Source organism: Ambystoma mexicanum, chromosome 1p (genome assembly GCF_040938575.1).
Source record: "Ambystoma mexicanum isolate Mex_15411 chromosome 1p, UKY_AmexF1_1, whole genome shotgun sequence".
Taxonomy (NCBI): Eukaryota; Metazoa; Chordata; class Amphibia; order Caudata; family Ambystomatidae; genus Ambystoma; species Ambystoma mexicanum.
In genome coordinates, this window is record NC_090921.1 from 71,209,966 (window position 1) to 71,233,826 (window position 23,861).

The window sequence follows — 23,861 nt, forward strand, 5'->3', positions numbered from 1 at the left end:
TACTTCTGCATAAACAGGGAACGCCTCCCCAGGACTGCGCCTCGTATCGACGATCTCTCTCAATAAAATACTCGCCAAGATCCTCGCAAAACGGCTGCTCCTGCTCTCGGACCAGGCAGGGTTTATCCCTGGGAGGAACACCACATACGGTCTTCGTCACCTTTTTGGGGCTATTGAGGCACATGGGCATAGGACCCAGGCAATTGCCATTTTTTTAGATGCTGAAAAGGCTTTCGACTGTTGAATGGCCTTTTCTATTCGCAGTACTCCAGAAGCTGGGACTTGGCCCTTACTTTATCAGTTTGGTTGCTCTTTTATATACCAACCCCTTGGCCCAAATTGTCATTGGACGAGCAAGATCAGATGGTTTCGGGATGGGAAAGGGGACTAGGCAGGAGTGCCCCCTGTCCTCACTTCTGTTTGCCCTCGCAATGGAGCCATTGGCTGTGATCCTGCAGGAACATCACATGCACTCCCTCCACCCAGAACAGTCCGGTTTCCGCCCTGCCCACAGTACCGAGACAGCTATGTTAGATCTTCAGACCAAAATGCTCAGTATTATTGACAAGGGTAAGACAGGCCTTCTCATCCTACTCGACCTCAGCACCGCATTCGACCTCCTTGACCACAACTTACTCCAGAATGCTCTAAAAAAGTCCACCAACTGCTCTGATGAAGCCATCAGCTGGATAATGTCATTTTTTTAAAACAGAATATCCAGGGTGCACTGGGGGGACAAGTTCTCCTTGGAAAAAGAAATCCTTTGTGGAGTTCCCTAAGGGGTCAGCATGTCACCACTGCCGTTTAATCTCTACTTGAGGTACCTATGCCTCGTTCTCGACCATATGAACACCTACTTCACCAACTACGCTGATGATATGCAGCTTATATTTGAACTAAGTGACAATTATCAGAAAGACAGCGAGCAACTTAGCACGATATATAACCACGTGGAGCAATGGATGGACTCCAATTGGATGTGCCTTAACGGGAAAAAAACAGAGCTCATGATTTTTGGTTCAACCTCCGCCCGTGCTAAGTTATCCCCTTCCTACACATCCTTTCAGATCAAAGATACACCCATATCGGTCTTGAGCAAGGTTAAAACCCTCGGTATGCTGCTGGAAGCATCCTTGGGGTTTGATGCCCAAGCACAATACATAAAAGAAAACTGTTCCTACCATCTACGACTGATAAAAGCCATCAGACCATTTATATCAGAGGACAACTGCGCGACCATAGCAAGAGCCACCATCCTGTCGCGCCTCGACTATGGGAACGCCTTAGTCCTGTGTGCCTCCAAGCAGTGCCTACAAAGCTACCAAGTTGTACAGAACAATGCTGTAAGAATTTACACGCTCAAATCCAAAACAGAGCATATCAGCAACTCCACTGGCTGAAAATTGAAGATAGGGTGCCCTTTAAGACCATTGTGCATAGATGCATTCACGGAAAGGCACCAACATACCTAAAAATGAGGATCAAACCATACGTCCCAAATAGAACACTGAGATCGTCGCAACTCGGCAAAATTGCCATAGCCCCACACAAACTTAAAAGCGGCCTAGACAGAGCCTTTCCGACCCTAGCTGCCAGTCTCTGGAACAACCTCCCGGACCACCTAAGACTGAAACCCAACTACACTCGCTTTCGCAAAATGGTAAAAACCCACATATTCAAATAATCTGCCACCCTTCTAACTCCCATGTTAGAGTAATTTCTTGTGTTCGTCCCGTCCTATCCGTCCCACTACTTGTTTGTTCTGTCTTCTCATGTTCTTGTTTCGGCGCCCCAAAGCTCGTGAGCTACCGGCGCAATATAAATATTAAAATAAAAAATGCAGAGGGGATTAAACCTTGGCCAACCCAGGCTTATTCTCTCACTATATGTAGACAGTGTCTTTATTGACAATCCGGTGGATAACCTAAGGCCCGTGATGCGGGAGGTGCTGAGGTTAGGGGGATTTGTGGGCTTGAGGATCAATCATCGCAAGTCTGTGGTGTTCCCCCTCACGGAGGAGGCCAGAGGATTTGATGAGGAGTTTGGTCTTAAATGGGAGATAACTGGAGTTTGCTACCTGGGGGTGCTGGTGTCTCGTAATCGAGATGACCTATATCGGGACAACTATGGGAAGACAATTGGGAAATTTCAGGAGGCAGTGACGAGATGGTGGTCGCTCCCACTTACGTTACTTTGGCAGATCTCCATCGTCAAGAGGATTATACTCCCTAAAATTCTATACCTTTTCCTCAATGTTCCCTTGCTGTTGTCAAGCAGCTTTTTCCAGCGTTTGCGCGTGCTTACTCCTAGATCTGGTATGGGCCGGAAAGCAGGTGAGGCTGGCTTATACACCATTAATACAACCGATGGCAAGGAGTGGCTTGGCTCAGCCAGATTTTGAGCGGTACTATAGAGAGGCGCAGACGCACTTTCTTGGGCACTGGTATGGTACATGTTTTGTATGGCCGCACGTACAAGTGGAGAGAGCACTTGCTGCCTCAGACCTGCTGCGTGCAATGATTCTTGGGGCATCCCTAGCATCGCCCAATACCCTGAATATTGTTAAGATTGTCTGCGTGTTTTGGAAAGAAATGGCTGGGAAATTTGCACTCACTGCTCATTCCCGCTCATCATGTCCCAGGATTGACCATAACCACTTTGCGGAGCTACCGCCTGTGGGCAAATAAACTAGGTATTGAACCCTTGGGGATTTGTTTGTCAATGATGTATTCCTCTCGGTTCAGCAGGCAAGAAAGCGCTGGAGGGTGAGGGGGTGACTCAGCGCTGGATATTTTCCTGCTGTACTTTTGCTTAAGACACGTGCTTAAAACGCTTATCACCTCACTCCCGCTCAGCTCCTCCTCATCCCCCCATGTGCCCACTGTTGTATGGGGTGATCCAATCTCAGGGTGGGGCCTATTGGTCTCGTGAATTTACAGTACTATTATGTCGGAAACATCCTGGGAGGGTGGGACTCAGAGGAGATGGTAGGAGGCAGCCCTGAGGAAAACCATAGAAGATGAAGACTGGGCATATGTGTTCAGACAAACTCAGAAAGTAAGCCTCAGCTCGATATTGAAGTTGATACACTTTAACTTCCTACACCAGGTATGGCACACTCTGGCCAGACTCCACAGAAATGTTCCTACTAGCCCAGCTGCCTGGTGTGATTTTGCCCTGGCAGGATTTCTACATTTGGCCTGGGAGTGCCTACAGGTCTCCAAGTTTTGATCTTCAGTATTAACCAAAATCTCCTAGATTATTGGGGAACCGTTGGAGCCAGATCTGGTCTTGCCTTTATTGTGGTGCACAAGGGCCATACATCCCCTGGCGGGCCTGTTATTTGTGGTAGCTGGCAGAAGAGCGGCTATTGCTTGGGGGGGGGAGGGTCACCCTCCCAATGCACAGCGGTGGCTTCGGGATGTTGCTTATTGTCATGATGTTGAAACTGCCTTTATTGGATCTCTGCCATTGCATGCCCGTCCGACAGAGGTCTGGGCCCCGGATATTCAATACTTGATCACAATAGCGAATTGATGATGCTAAGAGTAGTGTCGACAGAATCAATGTTATGTGTGATGAGGTTAGGTATCCTGCCATAGTGGGTGGGAGGCGGGTGAAATCGCACTCCATGTACGTATGTTCTTGATAAACAATAAAATAAAGCATTACAAAAAAAGTATTGGGCCCTTGCTTCAGCACCGGGTCCTTTTTTGAAGGTGGGGCAAGTTGCGAGAACCTTGTGGTCATCTTGAGCAGTTTCCAGCCACAGGCAATCAACACTCCAGTTTCAGTGACAGCGGTTCCTGCGTTCCAATACCTGCGCAGTGGTTCTGGTGCAGCTGGTGATGATCTTGAATTAAGCAGAACAGCTATAGAGACACCGAGTATGCAAGAATGGAGAAAATGAGGAGGCACAGATGCAGTGACAAAAGAAGCAGACACAATGTAGCCGCAGCAGGTCATGTAGGCGAAAAACTTCTAGGGTTGCCACCATTCATTTATACAGTTAGCAGTATTTCTCTGCGTTGCGGCAGTCACAGGTTTTTGTTGCGGTTGGTTTTCTGTGCGCACGGGGTCTGGTGCTTTTGTTTTTTTTGCGATAGGTAAAAAGTCTTAACGACCTCCTAGTACCTTCTAAGGTAAAAACACCTAGAGTATTACCGGTCAGTTCTTCGGAGCCGTTTGGAGGAAAAATAGCCCCAAACCTATGTTTCATTTGGCAGACTTGGCACTGGGGCAGTGCGTCGTGGTCAGGAAGGGTCTTGGCAGGTTGCACTTTCAGGCAGGGCTTCCTCACAATCAGTTCTCGGACTAGTTGTCGCGGAAAACAGATGTGGCTCTGTTCACCAAATCATTAACAGCACAGTAGGTTGAACTCGGGACATGAAAAAAATATCCCCATACAATCTCATTATTTATAGCATTTCTACTACATCAGCCTCACTGCAATGAGGGGAAGATTTCATGAACTCACTAGAGAGTATTTCAGGCTTCCACAATGAACACAAGAACTAGTTACATGGAGCCGGGCAAACAGACACTCAAGGTCAGCTTCTAGTCTGCATGAAATAGCCCTTGCAGATGAGCACAGCAAATAAAATTAGACACCTTAGTATTCCTCTATCAGACATTTGCATGAAGAGCATGCCCCAATATTTGTTAGCAGTGCACGCAGATCTCAATGATATATGATATGATAGGTTATTTACAACGCGCTTAATACCCAGAGGTTTCCAAGCGCTGACCCGGGTTCGAACCTGTGGTACTCTGTGTCGTCTTGCATCCAAGGCTAGCACGTTGCCCCTGAGCTATACTTCCGAGACAATCTAAATAACTGGTCTAACGCAGCTGATAAAACCTACGAGTAAATACATGGTTAGTTGCCGGGCTGCCTTTCTCTATTCTTTGTGCCGACACCATTTTAAAAAGGATTTTTTCCTTAGCTACACTAGGCCAAATAACATTGAGGAAACCTCTTCGTCCAATGAACATGCTCTTTACAGTGGTGTTAAATTCACTCGCAATTACATTTTCCAGCAACATTCTTTAAGCACACATTTGCACCTGTTAGGCAGAATCACATGCAGTACCCTTGGGGAACACTACATGCAATTAAGACTACAAGTGTCAGTACAATTTCACCTTTGGTACATGCCTGTACTACACAGTTGTGGTAGCAGTGGCTGAGCAGCCAGACTTATCTCAAGAGTTGAGTGAGCAATAGAACAGGCTACACCATAGAACCAACAAATACAGTGATTCAAACAAACACTTAATCAAGGTTTCTTAGTAAAAGAATATACATGTATTTACACAGTCAGTTTGAAAACATTACCACTAGCAAGAGCAGCTCAATATCATATACTAATGAACCACAAACATACAACCAAATAAGTTACTGAAGAAGTTCAGCTCCCCTGAAGTGGGAGCAAAATGACACTTCAGATACTTTTTAAAGGGGTAAAAAGACAAGGATATAAGAATTAACAGCACAAATACTTGCATAGGCAGGGCAAAGGGTTTCAGTATATTACAGCTAGCAATTCAGTTCATAGGCCTGGCCCAAAGTCAATGGTTCAGAGTCTTTGGATAGGATAGCACAGTTCCGATAGTAAACGGTTAAGTCTTTGACACGGATCTTAGACGAATTTGGTAAGACGAAAAGTTAGACTAATGTTTAGGGAAGGACAAGCCTTCGAAGTTGGGAAAGTTTCACAAACTTTCGCCATGGCCGAAAATATTTCCGGACTGCATGTGCACAGTACCTTTAAAGTGAAGAAGAGTTAGCTGAGTCACTTGCTCCTGGCAGTTCGAACAGATCTCGCTGTTCCTGAGCTTCAGTCGTGGGGACAAGAAGGAGGACATCGGGAGGTTCATGCACTGCCCAGGGATGAGGCCACAACTTTGGAAAACGTCGGTTTACGGTCTGATTGCCTTAAAGTCCACAAGCTGGTTTCCTCCCCCCTGGCTATCCAGTTTTCAACAGCACTCTGAAGAAAATTCGACCTGGATGGGGACGGTGTCCAGGTGGCTTGAGAGTTGGTTGTGCCCACCAAACTCAAGAGAAGAAGTTAACCTTGAAGGGCTTCTCTGTTGATGGAGTTTCAGGCAATTCGGACCTGCAGCAGGGCTTCACCGGTCGTCCAGGAGTTGCAGCAGTCCCCTTCCTTCAGCTCATCTTCAGATCTTTCGTTCCAGTGGTCGACCCTGCTTTCTAAGTCCCAGAGACCTGCTTTTAAACAGTTTTCCCCCATTCATTCCAGCCTGGCTGTCATTCACACAGCAGGGTGGCTGTCCTTGCTGGACAGCCAGCCGGCCAATTATGCCAGAGTGCATTCAGGTCTCTTAGGAGACTAAGCAGAGTGAGTTTCGGGCACCTCCCTCACATCCGGTCCATCATAGACACTCAGGCGCCAGAAGAGGGCTTCAGCACTGAAGCCCGCCAAAGGCCAATAAACAAAGGGACCACACCTGGTTTGGTGCGCAGAGACAAACGGAAGAAGGACCTCTCCTAAAAGAAATGGCGATAAAAGTTGACCGGAGTCTTGGGCGTCATATTGGAAAACATGGCTGACCTTATTTTTAGCTACCGTTGTTAGCGGTCGGGAAAAATCATGATAGTTTGATCTAAACCACTGCCACCAGCCATTTAAAGTAGGAAAGGGTAACATTTGACTGTTACATGAGTGTTTTGACTCAGGGGAAGCTACGCAACCCCTCCAGCACTCTATAGGAAGATAGTGTGTGCTGGGTTTGTAAGTTTAAAGAAACTAGTAAAGTGAATTTAACTTTACATGCTCTGGGAGACAGTAGTCAGTCCCAGAGAAGGTATTTAAACCTTGGGAAGCCTAAAATACATCCCTGTGCCACTGCACTGAAGGTGCTGTGTGACAGAAAAAGATGATGCCTATGGAGTCGTTTAAAAACTCCATAACCAAAGAACACAAAAGTAAAACACATCAAAATACATGGAAGAGTGGGAAAAAAGGCTCACACTCTTCCCAGGTAAAAAAATCAAATCCTACAAATCCAGCAAAGTTGCTGGGGGTCTCAAAAGGTAAGGGAAATAAGCACATTTTAAGAATTCTCCCTAACAGCACCCCCTCCTCGCCCCAACACCTCCCTCCATGCAAAAGTGCCACATTTGTGCTTTGAGACTCATCCCCAACGGATACAATTTAAGGGAGCAGACCCACCCCTTTTATGAGCATTGGAGAGGAGGGGGCACCAACCCCCAATCACAGGGTTAAATCTATTTAGGGATTATGACAGGCAGACAATAACTTGGGGTGAATGTAGTGTGCGGTTCTACCTCATTTCCTTACCCCTTTCTCTGGGAATCCTTTAAATGCTGTAGTATACTGAAGACATTTACAGGCCAGGCTGATCCCTAGTACCTATGTAGAACACCTTCCTCAATGGAGCAGGCAAATCCACCATTTTCGACCCCAACCTCTGCACCTAGATCTCCCGTAAAACAACTTTCCAAAAGTACATGTTATTATATGGAGTGTTAAAGGTCTAGTATTTCCTGTTAAAAGATAAAACACCCAGACTCAATTGAGGACTCTGGATACCAATGGTCTCAGTGGGACGGGCAGATTTTGTACAGATTCTCAATACCAGCGCCGACAGCTCAGGTAGGTGGGTTATAGTAAAATGTATGATTGACATGACACTGCTCACAATTTTGAATCTTTATGGACCAAATCAAGCAGACTACAGATTTTGGAAGGAACTTCCTAAAATGGTACAGCCTTCAAGTTGGTGATCTCTAGTAATCGACAGTGACAGCAATGTACCTGTGTAGGTTGTGCCCGTCTACAACGCACAGGACATTTGAACAGTGTATCCCGAATAAGAAGATTCATAGGTGTGTGGCAGCTACGCAATCCGACGCACTAGAATGAACCTTTTTTCCCCCGCATACACAAATCTTGCTCATGAATGGACTATCTTTTTCTTACCAAGAGCCTGAAGACACATGTATATAGAGCTGAACTTTCACCCCTCACTCTTGGACCATGCCCCCGCGTTAATGGCTTTAGATTGGGAGGCGGTGTCCAGAAGAACCAATAAATGGCGTCTTAACATGGTTTTGCTAAGCTCTGTAGAATTGAAATCCTCGATTTTACTATTCACACAGGAAGTCTTTCAACTGAATAATACCGGAGACGCGCACCAGGTTCTGATTTGGGATGCTTATGAAGTTGCCATTTGAGGCCATATAATTGGGTATGTGGCATGCAAGAGCAGGGTGGCAAACCAGGAAGCAGCAAAGTCCCTTTGAGCTCTAAAGAATCTGCATTTGGATTACCTGCTAATGCCCTCGCCAGAAACATTAAAAACCCTCAAAGGTGCCAACACGGAGTATAATAATCAGTGCTCGTACAGCGTCCAGAACTCTGTTAAAATACTACGCCACCAAGAAAAGGAGGCACTCAACTTGCCTTATACCTAAAAACTAGGGAACACATTAACAACATTGCTGCCCCAACAGTGGAAGGCAAAGCCATTGTTAAAGAGAAGGATATGGTGAGCTCCTTTGCAAGCTACTACACACCCTTATGTAGCTCGTGAAACATATCTGCTTACCAGTCAAATCGAACCCTACCTACACAACATGCTATTTCACCAACAACGTTTACGAAATTAGGACACAAGATTACTTTGGATGAAACTAAGATAGCCATCACAAAATTGAACCAGGAAAATGTTGTCTTAGGTTTCTTTCATACACATAGAGACCCCCTTTCCCCTAGCCTTTGCATTTATTTGTATTCTACAGCTCTGATAATAAAGCACAAGGTACCTTTTGAGATTGTGATTCATGGTATTCCCAAACCTGGAAAAGGTTTTGTCACCGTTAAGGCAAAACCAATTTTTTCATATGCATAAATGGAGAGCAAACAGACACAACATCGTTCATCCATGGCAAGAAGAGAGGGATAAACCTGCACCAAGATTTGAGGGTCATCCGCATACGAGAAGCACTGAAACCCAAAAGAGTGAATCAATTTAACAGCCTGGATTTAGAGAATGAAAAGAAGAGGAGAAAGAGCAGAGTCTTGGGGGGCTCCACAGGAGGTGAAGTAAAAGGAAAAAGAGAAAGACTGCGAGCGGTCGTAGAGAAAGGACCCAAACCAGACCAGGACTGGGCCAGAGACCCCTGCTAGTGGCAGCCTGTTCATGAGGATGCCATGGTCCACATGCGGCAGAGAAGTCCAGCAGGATCATGGCACCAACACCACCCTGATCCACAGTCTGGGCCAAATCATCCACTGCCGACACGAGGACCGATTGTGTGCCCCGGGCAGGACGGAAACCAGACCGGAAAGGCTCAAGAAAGCCAGAATCCTCCAAGAACGAGCTAAGTGGGGTGACTAGAGCTTCCAAAGGTTTCATTGGGTAGGCCATGAAATGGGTCGGAAATTGGGAGGGATAGGTGAATCCAGAGTAGGCTTTTTGAGACGAGGGATAATCAGAGCATGTTTAATTGGAGCAGGGACATGGGAATTGGAGAAAGAAAGTTCAACATCTGCAGTGACAAGAGGTGCAATCACAGGGATGGCAGTTTTAAATAGGCTGAGCGGGATCGAGGCTGATTTCATATTAAGAATGGCTGGAACAGATCCCAATTACTGTAATTCATAGAGACCAATATCGTTATTAAACATCGACACGAAAATATTAGGGAAAATTCATTGCATCTCGACTGGAGAAAAGGGTTCCCAATATAGTACACCCAGATCAATGCGGTTTCGAGGGAGGGCGCAACACCTCCATGAACATCAGGAGATTGCAATTTGTAATGGAACAAGTCCAACACTCAAAGGAAGAACTAGTCTGGATGAAATTAGATGCCACTAAGGCCTTTGATTCGGTGGAGTGGCCGTGGCTCTGCTGAGTGTTAAGGGAGATTGGGATGGGACCTCAAATATTGTGGTAGATTCGGTTATTATACTCAAGCCCCCAGGCAAGAGTCAAAACAGGTGATTGGATATCTGAACAATTGACACTAGAGAGAAGAACCAGGCAAGGGAGGGTGGTATCAACAATCCTGTTCTCCATAGCTCTGGAATCCTTGGCAGACTACTTCAGGGAATACATATAGGAGACGTGGATAAGGGTTCGAGGCATTAGGCATAATATATCCTTATACGCAGACAATGCACTGAAATACGTTATTAACCCTATAGAAAATGTTCTGCTAATACTCGAGATATTAGCCAACTTTAGAAAGCTGTCAGACTGCGATGTGATCAGAGAAGAATCCCTAGTATTCCCATTAGGATCCATGCATACACAACCAGTAGATCTGCTCCTGCAACGGGGGATTTGTTGGGAACTCGAATCCTTTCACTACTTGGGAGTCACCATTTTTCATGAAATGGAGAAGACTTTCATGTTCAACACTGGGAGGGCATTGTCAAACATAGGAGACTAAATAGAATTCTGGAAATCCCTGCCACTCTCCTTGATGGGTAAAATTGCCTTATGTAAAATGGTGGTGTTAGCCAGACTGCTTTATTATTGTGTTAATATACTGTACAAGAATAAGAAAATGTTTTTTTTCAAATGATGGATGCTAAAATAGGGGAGTTGCTATGGGGCTGGAATCGCAGACGAGTGGCACTTACCACTCTTCATAGGCCATACACAGAAGGGGTACTCACCTTACCTGAATTTGAAACTTATTTAGCAGCGGCTAAAATTCAAACAGTATCTGGGTGGATAAACCAGAAGGGGATCTAAGACGACTGCTGTGAGACTTTGTCACACATGAAGGGAATATGATTGTTGTGGGACCTGATGGCATGCATATGGAAGAACGAAATGTATGCTGTACCAAGAGAGATTTGGAAACAAATACCAGGGAAAATACTCGGACCCCAGTTGTATATCCCAGACGTACCGTAGAGCTTTTGAAATCTCGATTCCTCTAAACTACGACATAAGGGGTGTACTAAACTGGGGAATCTTTAAAAAGAACGGAAACTGTTATAGTTCTAAGATTGGCACCAATGCTATGAAATGCCTCTAGGAGCTTTTTTGAGCTATGCCCAAATAGTGAAACGATTGGGCCGCTCTTTGGGACTAGACCCCAAAGGAACCGGAGCATAATCCCCTAATGCAACAAATGTTAGACACCGGAAATAGCAAGAGACTGATCTCGACCTTCTATCATAAAATTGGGGAATTTAAGCAAAATCCAGAATTATGAGTCATGGCTAAATGGGAAAGAGATGATTCGAATGTGAATGTGAAAGTGAAGATCCCCAAAGAACAATGGGCCAGAATATGGGAGCAAACTCGGAAGGTATCGAGAATTTGTAAGATTCCGGCTCATACAGTACAACTTTATACACAGGGTATACATGACACCAACTAGACTCCATATGATTAACTCACAACATCCACATACTTGCCCACGATGTACAGAGGCTTCTGGAATATGGTCTGGGATTGCCCAAAGATTAGGACATTTTGGGAGGTCTGGGATTGCCCAAAGATTAGGACATTTTGGGAGGAAGTGGTAAATCCAATTCCTGGGCACACAGCGTGTATACCTGCGCACCAGAAAACATGCTTATGGGGGATACTACCAGGAGGCAAGCTGGCCAAGACAAAAAGAAAAATAGTAGCTTTCCTATTTACACTGGCCAAACGTAGGATAGCAATCCCATGGAAGAACCTGAGAGACCCATCTATACAACTATGGATGAAGGATGCACACCGCTGGGGGATGGCAGAGATGGAGATACTAAAGACCACAACTGAGGCAGACGAGGACACGGGGATGGATTGGGGACAAATGTTGAATGAATTAATGAATACTCCAGATCTACGCCCACCATGATTGGGAGGAATAAAAAGAAGGGTGATCTAATGAGAATCCTAGGTCAATGTAAATTAGAAACTGAACCAAGAACAGTAACGACAATTTGTAATACTATTGCTGATCTTGTAATACTATTGCCGACCCGATTGCCCACACCTGATCAGTAATTATTTGCAACAACTAGCAACCCTTCACCCCGGCCGTGTAAGCTCATGTCATACATTGAAAAAGTTTAAGTTTTTATATACTGGTTTAAGATGTTCAATGCCAAAGGTAATGTTTGACAAATTGCAGAATTAAACATTGTTTATTGAAAATGCAACTGTGGAATGAAGCTGTCACAATTTAACCAATAAACACATTTAAAAGAAAAAAAAAAGAAAAAAGAGTAGCTCGAACAACATCTGCATCCTGAAAAACCAGAAAGGTGGACAAGGAATGGAGAGACTGCTAAGGGGCTGTGTCGGTTGAGAGTACTTCCGACGGGGCCAACTGGTCAGCAATATTCTGCCTGATAATGTTAATTTTGTCATCAAAGAATGAGGATAGAGTCACAGAGTCTTTGCCCTACGATGCCACGGACTGGACCAGAATTGTATTTCTTTAATACGCATCACCATTCTAGACCCTCAGTAATCGGGACTGGTATATTCTACCCCTAATTTGACCTGAACTGTGGCATGAAACAATGCTGCCCACTGTCTCTTCTATTTGGTCCATCTTGAGAACTGCTGTACAGTGGTTATTTAACCAATCGATCGAAGGTGTAGGTACGCGCTCTCTCCAAATTAAAACATCTCCATACACAGATTATATATTGACATGCATGAAAGACCTGTTCACCTCCCTCCCTGCCTTGTTAGATGAAAAATCATGTTATTCCAGCTTGTGTGGGTACAAATTAAACAGACAAAACTGAAAAAAATGACGCTAAAAAAGAAAATACTGCCTCTGGCAACATAGAAAATATGTTTCGGAAACCCCATGGTATTAAATGCAATTAATCTACTAACTAAATGGTTCAATGCTCCTCTCTTGGTGGCGCTGCGTGGAAACCATTACAATGTTAGTTAGCCCTGTAATCCTTTAAAATGATACCCTTGGAATGACCTCCTTCTCTTTTTTAAATATATTAATATAGTGCTTCCACATATTTTGTGGAAAGGGAAAACACCAAGACTATCACTTAATAGGCTTAGCTCACACCCTCCTCAGGGTGGATTTGGTAACCCCATTATAAGACAAACCACAACGCTTTCATGACCAATCAGCGAATGATATGGCATGAGACACTAGTCTCACCTGCACGCCTAGGTCGCTTGCCTTGGAAGCAGATTTTGCCATCCCTTACCTAAGACATGACATCCCCTACTTGAAAGGTAAACCATCACTTTCAGACATGCATAGAATGCTAAGCACCCGCAAGGATTTATCTGGGGATAATGTAGAGGAAGTGAGTTTGGCGCCCAGAACTCGCAGCCGCTAAAGTTCAATGAGTACCTAAAAATAGCGGACAAACCTACATTTTGGCTATCCAGGGCACAATTAGAGTGGGGGAAAATGTGGGAATTGAAAATCGTATGTACTCTCCTAGCACGTTACTGCATTATAATGCTTAATAGGCCCTGCAAACTGCCATGTTTAGGCAAATGTTACTTGCTTTTGCAAGGGGAGACTGTATTGTATTGCGCATGTACTTCCACGGAAGGCTCCTCGCACTGCACGTAGGAATGCTCGCAGTCACAGTTCCTGCTTGTGTCGGGTTTCCCTTTTGGCATATGTAAGCATGTTTTAGGCTCCAACTTTCTTGGGAAAAGCTGCATTGGTAGACAGAAGTCCTCATTTTTCAAGCGTTTTTCGCCTCCTTAAAACCGTGTGAATCTTCAAGTCATATAATCACCTTGACTAAATTGGTTACTATCCTGTCTTCCCTGATAACACCAACAAGAAATAACACAGCTGGTGCAAAAAGCCTGTATAAGGAGGCTTTGTTCTCTGCCAGCAACATTGTTTCAAGGTGAGCACTAGCCCTGTTGGGACCACCCCTTCCATTGAAACGCATGTGTTCCTTTGGGTCTCATTTGCACTGAAGTCTCATGCTGCCATTGGTTCAGTTTTGTTATTGTTTTTTTACTAAAATTGTTCACCAATCCACCAGAGCCATGAGTAGTCATTTTTTCACCACAATAGGTATAATATACATGAGGCAACTTTGGTCAAACTCTGGTTTAGTCAAATTTCTGCTCATACAGTCAACCTTTAATTACCCAGGAGGAGAATTGCTGAGGTACTTAAAACTAGTCTGGTGCAACCAAAAGCTAGAACAGAACCCGGATTCGAACCAATGCTGTTTTACTAGGACACCAACTTCAGCCTCTGCTGTTTACAAGATAATGACAGATCAACCAATCACACCCTAATCTCAAATGTGAGCTTGCTTGTGTTGGAGTAGTCAGGAAAGATCCCAATTAGAAAGAGGGGGACACGCGCCATAGTCGTGACTGGGGGAGCCGCGAAGTTGGCACAATGTTGCATTTTCCATGAATCTAGAGTAGTTAATGAGAATGGGATATGCGTTACATTTCGCGTTACTTTGTGTTTAAGTTGATAGATTTAATTTGCACGCGCGCAGCAAGATAAATGTCAAAACCAATGAGTGCCTAGAGACTGGACGAGTTTCATAATGCGCATGCGATAAAGGAGATGTCATGAAGGAACCTTTCTGAACAGAAAGCGGTAGTTTGAAAACATGCCTGCACCAGTATACATACATAGGAGTCTCAAGGGATATATGTTGAGGGCAGGTTGGGGTACATGGGGAATGTACAAATCTGTATGCTGTGCGCTTTTCATAGTTTGACCAAACCCTGCAGCCAGGTCTTTGCAAAGTGAACTCTGTGGGACCGGGAAAACAGTTTTTTTTCAAGGATGGAGGCTGAGTGAAGGCAACATTATCAGATGGTCAGTTACAGAGTTACAGCCGGGTTGGGGTTATATGATCTGGTATTCTTTCGGGAAGGAGATGCAATCTTTTGAAGTACATGATAGCCAGTTATTCATTGTTCAGATAGGTATGGCCATCTGTACGTGGCTGAGCAATAAACCTGGGGTGAAGAGATACCTAAGGGCGGTGTTGACAGTTTCAGTGTCCTTGCAAACCATGTGCAATCAGGTCTGGGGTTAAAAGGTCCCAGGCCAGCTGGAACTTGTATTGAATTATATTTATGTTTAAATGTATAACTATGCTACGACCTACCAGGAAAGGCGTGTGCTACAAATATGAGCTGATGGTAGATAACTGAATGTGACCAATGAGAACGTCGGAATTAGAGAAGACTGGATTTCTTTTGTATAGGTTTGACCAATGATGTGTGGAGGGATGATTTGTAATAAAATATGTGGGAGGTTTAACTGTTGCAAAAAGTACATAACATGAAGTGTTTTTGTGGTTCAGGGAGACTTGGGTTAGTGTGACTCGTGTAAGGAAGGCATGGTATCAAACAGTGAAGACAGACACAAGTGATCACAATTCAAGGGGGTTCATTGAACTTCAATGGGTTGAACGCCTATCTAGCCCTAAATCTAAGGATGGGAGCAAGCTACGACCATCAAATAATAATAAGGCAGTCCTAGTGGAGACTCTGTCAAAATAAAAGGGCCTATACTAATAAACCTATTCCCAATCCTTACTTCTAAATACAAATGGTGTGGGACATAAATGTCTGCAAAAAGATAAGTGTTCAAGAAATATATCAGGATAGTTGACCAGTTGGCTTCCCTTCCCCACGTTTTCAGCATGGGACAAGGCGGCACACTTGAGCTTCACACGCACTCTGGCTTCTCTGCCACGAGCATACAGATCAAAGCATAGGTATCAGGGCCGTCTGCCAAAGTCTATTTCCCTATAACAGTCTCTTATTGCAGAGGGCCCGACGTAACAAACAAGAACCAAAGTTCCTTTCTTATCAGGATTTTCACATTCACAAGTTCTCGGGTCCACTGTTCACCATGGGTCTCCCTCCTTCAGGCTTGGACCACTTAAGCATAATGTTCACAATTGGTCTCCCTCGTTTGGGTTCGGACCCCTTAAGCACAATGTTCACAATTGGTCTACCTCGTTCGGGTTCGGACCCCTTAAGCACAATGTTCACAATTGGTCTACCTCGTTCGGGTTCGGACCCCTTAAGCACAATGTTCACAACGGTTCTCCCCCGTTCGGACTCGGACCCCTTAAGCACAATGTTCACAATTGGTCTCCCTCGTTCGGGTTCGGACCATGTGATCTCACTTTCTAAGCTCTTTGTATCAAAAATCGAAGACTTTCGATTGTGCGACGGATTTTGCTTAAACCGTAGTGGGACCACTTTGATTCACTTCATTTCTCATCTTTTACTTTCACTTCTGACACTTCTTGGCTGGATACCTCACAAAGACCTTCGATTGAGCACACTCACGGTGCCAGACCACTGTCACTGGTATTATATCTTTCTCTGTTAAAGTTCAGCAATTAAGCTTTACTCGTGTCTTTCATCACACGCGTTACCAATCTTCGTTCTTGCGCTCTTTATACAATGTTGCCATTTACAACTTTGACTTCCACACAGACTGGTCTTGCATCGGTCTCCCCAACTCACCGGTTGTGTTGATCTCTCTGGCGCTGCTTTCATCCTGGAGCCAAGGAACGGTACCATGGCGGCTGCTGCTCCTCCCGACTCAGTCAGCCATGCAGGAGGGCCCCGGGTATCTCCGACACACAATGCAGGATTTCCTGGCCTTATGCTTTTTTAATCTGAAGGATTCTTGAAAGTAACGGCTTCTTGCCGGAAAGGCCAAGGGTATCTCCCTCCTTGCGCACCATTCTTGGTTTGGAAAATGCTATTCCTTTGTGTGCTTTGCCTCGCTCAGAGTGTGCTCTCGTACACTGCCTTTTATCCATGTGGAGAAGCCTGACCTTGCCTGACCATAGTAGAGCGACATGTCAGGTACAATGCCCAGGTGTGAGTCTGGCATCTCCCGAAGCAGGCTGTCTGTGTGAAAGTGTTTGTGAAGGAAAAGGTGTGGGGGGTTCCCGAATAAGATGGGGTAAAGGTGTTACAGGGAGATGGGATACCGTGTCTCACCATCAGGTGTCCCACTCCCAGAAGACCCCTCACCAGGCTGATGTAAATGGAGTAATTTTTCAGCACGACGATCATAAGTGTAAAGATATAGTATTTAATGTAAGCAGTGCTCGTTCTATTATTTGTTGTTCATACAATGGCAATACCTTGGTTTTACCTCATCCTAATGATTCACATATAAATCCACAAATCGAACAGGACCAAGAGCAACAGGCCTTATCTCCCTCTCTTGCAGCGCCGCGCATTCAGCCCCCACCCTTCTCCCCCTCCTGCTGGGTTTATGGCGAAAGGCTCTTTTCTCACTGATGCTCTGATGCTACAAATGTAACCTCTCACCCTTCCGCTGAGCCCGCACCAGGTATCCACCCCTCCCCTCAGCCCTTTGACACATGATGTCACCATGAACTCATCTCGCACCCCCAGACTCTGGTCAAAGAAATACGGACAATAAGCCCCTTACCCCAAAGCCTTTTGATGCAAGAACTGCATGCTCCATATCAATTTACCACCCCAGTTCACCCCAGACCCCTGATCCAATGTGTGGCAATATATTCCCCTCTCGATAACAAACAAACAATTGCCTTATGAAATCGAAAAGAATAGTTGATGAATGTGACCACAATCTTGTGAATAGGCTCAGCACCTGGACCCAGGTATTCTCACTTTTATTGTCCAGGTCAGACGTTAAGTGATATATTTCTCATATATCGAAATGCATAAATAACGTACAAGGTATGTGTGGCCACAAGGGCAATGTTAGATAGCATAAATTTTAGCTGCTCGGACATCATCCGACCCTGCGCATCACCCAGAAGGGCCCAGCTGACCTGCGCTCCCTGCGCTCGCACCACGTGGACCTCTGCCAATCCTGGAGCACTGTGCCTAAAAAATACATAATGTCTAGTCTGCACCATCCAATCCCCACAACTTATGTGCCCCCTATAGTTTACATCATCAATGACATACTTTTGTAACACTTTTGTAATAAATATGAATGTTTTTCTATGGTCCAGCAGAGAGCTCTCGGAGTTTGCGGAGTCCTCTGCTTGCCCTATTTGGTTTTAGATAAACTTTACTTTTTATCTTCACCCGCACTTGGTCTTGGTTTCATTCCCCTCCCGGGGCGTGTCCATTATTGACTCTCGTTGGGGAGTTATTACTGTATTTTGGGGAGACGCTCACTTTCACCGACATCCCTACACTTTGTATAGATTTGTTGCGAGGGCAAGTATAGGTTTTGTACTCAGAAAGATCAGTTAAACTCTTGAACTGTGACTTTCCTTAGTTTTGGTTTGGTAGCAGAATCCCACCATATTACAGGGCAAAATAGGCCTTTTTCCATCTTGACTTTTGTGAATAAAGTTTTATTGTTAATTCAGGAACTGTTGTCTGCGTCTTACTCCAAGATGCCTTCACAGAACAACTGTCTGGCTACTGATTCTAAGAATATGCAGCATCTCTCTTCCATTATCAAATTTCAATTCTCTGTGGAAGTGCTTATCCGGACTTCAGTGGAGACCCCATTCAAGTAACACTCCTAGATACTGTGAAGTAATCATAAACAAGAGACAGACAACAGATTCAAAATTCAAACAGAAGTGTTTTATTAACTTATATGTCTGGATAGTTGAAGGCCTTACTTGCCCTATGCTAAGGTGGGATTTCCCTACCTGAAGAAACTAAAGAAAATCTGAGTCAGCAAGTTCAACTTAAAAGTCTGTTGTGTCCAAAACCTATGCTTGCCCTCAGAACTACAGCTAAACAATGTGTAGGCATGCCAATAATAAAGGAATAGTGTTTCAAATAAAGTTCTGAGCTTCTTCCAGCTCCTGGTTTGCTTTTCAGCTCCCCTTCCCCAAGTTCAAGACAGTTACACAAACGTCTCAGGATTCTCTTCCCCAAGTAGACAACGCAGTTCCAACAGAGATCTCAGGGTTCCCTTCCCCAAGAAGATAGCATAGTTCCAAAAGAGATCTCGGGGTTCCCTTCCCCAAGTAAGCAACACAGTTCAAATAGTCACATGTTCCCTGTCCCAAGAATCCAGCTTATCAACATATTCTCCATACTGCACAATCAGCTCCAGATTGTTATCCTTTTGCTTCACTTCAGCAATCTTCGGTGTCCATTTGCCTTGACTATCGATATCAATACAGTTCTTTAGGTTTTCAAAAGAAGGGTATTCCTGGTCTAGGCACAGTTGTCAGACCACACGGTCTACCCATTGCGCAACCAGAAACCCTAAGCCTTTTAGCCCACACAGGTTCTTCTGTATCTATGCCTGTGTGCTAGTTTACGCTCACTTGGTTCTTCCTTGGCAGCCTCTTGGCTCTGCCAAAATGCTTTTCCTTCGTTGTCAGCCTCTTGGCTTTGTTACACAGTGGTTTCTCATGCAGTTCACTTGGTGGCACTCTCACTCCTTTACCACATTTGCTTTCATACTTTTCGGTAATATTCCACAATTGCTTTGTACTTCGTTTCATACGATTCGCTCTTGGCCTTTAATATACTGTATACGTGTTTCACACAAACTTAGCATTTGTTCATAACTGCTGCACAAGTTTCTCTTCAATTCTGTAGTCACCGATTTGGATTTCTCATTCTGTTAATCAAAGTTGAACTTATATTATTCCATTACTTTCGGTTCACGGTATTGTGCACATAGTCCTTCATTCATTCAGCATTTACTTTGACGTTCGAACAGCCCCCAGGAGTGCCCTGGTTCGAGTGCTCTTCCCTTTTCACTGACCGGTCCCTGGCGTCTCCCCCGGGGTGGCTGTTTCTTCGGCTCTCGCACTGCTGGTACAGTTTCTATAGATGGCGAGCCCCGCTCACACTTCGCCTTCTCTATGGGGTGATGGCAGCTCCGCCTTCTTCCCGCGGACGCTGTCAGTGACTCGCAGCTTGTGAATCACTTCCGTCCCCAAAGCTACTGATGCGGACACTCAACCAAAGAAGCTCCCACCTCTGTGACCCTCTCACAGCCCGTCCTGGCCTTGGCCACACAGCTTCTTGGGGGTACTTGCCGGAGCCCTGACTCTCCTGCAGGACCAAGCTTCTCTCCTCCCAGTCTCTCGGATAGCCTCTCTTTTTATACACCTGCAGCCACACGACAGGTGGCAGGTGAATCCCCAACCTCAGTTGCCTCACTCCAATTTGTGAAACCTTTTAGACATGCCCGACCCTTATACCAGTTAGCAGGCCTCTTCCTCGTCTCAAGACTAGAGTGGTGCAATGACAAGTCAGTATGCTCTGCTCTTAGTCGCCACTTACTCGTCCCAGTACTATGATGATCTAAATAAGGGAAAATGTTTTACAATAGACCATAAAGGCCGGGGGAGGGGGAGTTTGGCTCTCACTTGGGAAGGGAAGGGGGATACCATGTCTCGCCTGTTGATATCCTCTCCCCAATCCCCAAGGATCCTCCACCCAGGTGACCCTCCCTCACTTCTCCCCCTTCCAGGGTCAAGATCCAAAAGCAATAGCCTTTCCCTGGCCACCTGTTCACCTTCAAGCTGATCACATATAATTGGAAGGATTTGGGCCTACTTTCAATGACTAGTTGGTGGAATGAGAGAGCTTATACACATCAAACGGAGAGTTACCTCTCCCAAAAGCTGCAGTAGCTCCGGCGAAAGCATTGGTTATGGTCATTGCTGGAGGAATTTCTAAATATTTCTGCTGACTCATTGGTTTAACTACTGTTTGCCAATAATATCTCTCATGGATATATCTGTAAACCCTGTCCATACCTACATTTTGAAAATACTGATATTCGCTTTGCTACTAACAGACATCTTGATATACATGGTCTTGGAAGTGTACACAAAAATGGAATGCTTACAGCTAGTCAGATGCAACAATGTTCTTTGTAATACACACAAGCTGTGGAGATGGGACACATGGTCTATGCAACGCAATGATTTCGATAATCGCAACACACAATTATTACACTGCAGCTGGGAAGAACAATTATGATGGTACCAATATGCTGGTGTGATGCGATATTTAAATGGCTCAAAATACAAAGTTGATTCCCACTTCTCCGTACCGTATCTCTTCTCCATTTCATTTCTCCCTATGTTTCCCTTCTACTGTCCCTCGTCCTCTCTTTTTCTTCCCTCTCATCTTGTTTGCACGTCCCTTCTAATCCTAGCCATCCCACAAGCCTGATGCTCCTTCCTTGCCGCTCTCCTTTTCTCCTCCTTTGGTCACCTGCTCTACCAATAAGAGTCTTACTCTATTTATATATTCATGTTAGATTGCGCATGCCTTGCTACTGCGTTTCTTTTTTTTGTTTACTATTGAGTGTATACAGCTGCAGAGTATTACAGTTTGTTTTTCGAAACTCGAAAAGGGACGTTGAATAGCGCGTGCCAGTAATACTATCCCTAGTGTGACGTCCCCTGTATCCATGATCCCTCACGCGTGTAGGACCCTCAGATTGTATTAAACATATGTGGATGGAAGATGGTTTGGACTACAATGTTCAGTCAGTACTGGCAATGTTCATTGCAGACAATTGTATGACACAATATACTTAATAAAAGATGATGTATTTTAAAAAAGGTAACTCAACTGTGTAATTCAGTAAAATAGTGATGAGAGTACAGTGCGTGTCCCTATATGATTACTTATGCTGGACACTCTACGAGCATCAGAACCTACCTGTGCAAAATAAAGCTTCAGTTTTTTCCCATTAAAGTCCGACTCATGGAGTTCTATCCGGGCCCGGGCGGCAGCTTCAGGGTTGCTGAAATTGATCCGTACTCTCCGGAAGCTTTTAAACAGCTGAAACGTGACATGGCTGTCGTAGATGGTGAAAAGTGCTTCAAATCGCGCCTGCAAGGAGAACACAGCAGTTACACAACACTGGATTTAATTTATGGTTTCAGTATATGGTTTACATGGGGAGAACATTCTCCTGCTTGTTTTTAATCCCAGCTGAAATCTGGTTACCCCCTATGTCTGAATTGTGGGTCATATTAAGTAAAGTTAGGTCATAAAGAATCCTTGAAACTACTACTTGTGGCCTGCTGGTGGTTTTGCCTTCACAGGGCAAGTCTGGATTGTTCCATGAGGCCCTGGAGGTGAACACTCTAGCTTCCAGAGACAGGAGTCCTGCACAGCCTCTTGCACGGAAGCCCACGTGCTGCAAACTTTGAAGACCACGGAGTAGCAAATGCTATCGCTAAGGTCTAACATGGGAAGTCGGCTACTGCTCGCCCCCCATCTGGCAAGATAAGTAACATCCCGTTGTAGCCCACCTCGGCTAAATAACAAGGCTGCAGTTTATTTTAAACATTTCACACTATCACTTCAAACCAAACAATACCATCTTCCATACATTACTACAATCACAGATGATCGGCAGCACCTTTCTGTTTACACATTCCTTGGCACCCCCTTTTCACCTTTCTCTGTTCCTTCATTTATTTAGTCAGCTCTCTTTTACTCGTCCAATCCTTCGCAGCATAATTAGGCCACCACTCCCCGAAACTTCAAGAGCCTCTCGATCTGGCCAAAACACACTGGTCGGCGCCTCTGTGGGGCTGCAGGGAGTGGAGTTATGCTTTTCTTTTCCACCAGCCCAAGCTGGAAGCTGACGACCAGGGGCGCCTCTCCTGTTTATACCATGCACCACCCCGCTGTATTAGGCTAACAGGTGGCCAGTGACCCTTGGTCCTTTTAAACCTCCCGCAGGAGATTAGTTAGGCACTGCTCGATCGCCTGTATTGCCACAGCAAAAATGGGTTTCCGCCCCTTTGCCACCCCCACTCATGCCGAAAACTGCACTACAATCCTCATCCTAGCCTTCTCATGACGTCCACAAAGGTCTGAAAAAGAGGTACGACCCCATGCCTGACAGGGGAACCCTTCCTTCTCGTACTACCCAGGGAATCTAAAGATGTCAGCCAGAATGTGCCACCCTCCTTGTGACCCTCGGAATCATTTCTGACCAAGACAACTCGCAAGCCCCCCCAAGGCCTTGCTCAATGCCCACTTCATGGCGCACATATCATGCAGCAGTTGCCTTCTGCCTAGTTGTGCCAGGTCATTCCCCCTAAGCGGATCCTTACTATGCCAGGGGCCCTCGTCCATGAAAGTTCTGCCCATTTTCTCCAGTTCTTCCCCTCTCATTCCTTCCTTACCAAACAAATGGGAGTCGGTCTAACACAAGGCCATCTTCCTTCACTCCCCTTGACCCATTGCCCCTTTTCTCCCTGATCCGAATTTGCGCCCTACTAGCCGGATGGTCTCCTTCCCCTGGCTGCCGCTCAAGAGTATCCCGGATGCCCCCCCATAATAAAACGAGAGGGTGCTGTCTCCCGAGCATGGCAATGGTTGGGGACGTTTCCCTCGCCCTAAGTTCCACCTCCTTCGCTTGCTCCCTCTGCTTGAGGATGTGTTGCTACTCCCTTCTGCACCGGGCAGCAGTGTGCTCTCCGCTGCCTAAGCTGCACACTTGTCTGACCTTGAACTTGGCTCCCCACGTATAGTTACCCTTTTCAAATTTCCAGCAGGAGGTGTCCCTCCTCAATATGCTGTCCCTAGGCCAGGCACCACCCCCCACCATGAAGGGGGTGCCTTCCCCTCTCGCCATTCTGATAACTCCCATCTGCCCCAATTCGGATATTGACTCCTGCCTGGCCGCTGCTTCCCCAATGGTATGCTCTTGTGCCCATTGCTTACCTGGTAACGTTCTTTCGATGGGATGGTCCGACGACGTATTCCATATCTATGACATGTAATCACCACAGCTGTGCTGCTTTGGAAAATCTTCGGCGTCCTGCATTGTCGACCAAATGACTGGTAGCCCGGCGTATCGACGTCATCGACGCAGGAGCCGAAGATTTTCCGAAGCAGCACAGCTGTGGTGATTACATGTCATAGATATG

The 23,861-nt window shown here is 45.4% G+C and overlaps 1 protein-coding gene across 1 annotated transcript in view; it reads right to left on the minus strand.

Moving 5' to 3' along the window:
* Positions 1-23,861, minus strand: part of RCAN3 (RCAN family member 3) — a 398,660-nt gene that overhangs the window by 114,364 nt on the left and 260,435 nt on the right. Inside the window, exon 3 of the mRNA XM_069643243.1 lies at positions 21,631-21,804. Coding sequence (XP_069499344.1) covers positions 21,631-21,804 — 174 coding nt within the window. The remainder of the gene's footprint in view (positions 1-21,630; positions 21,805-23,861) is intronic.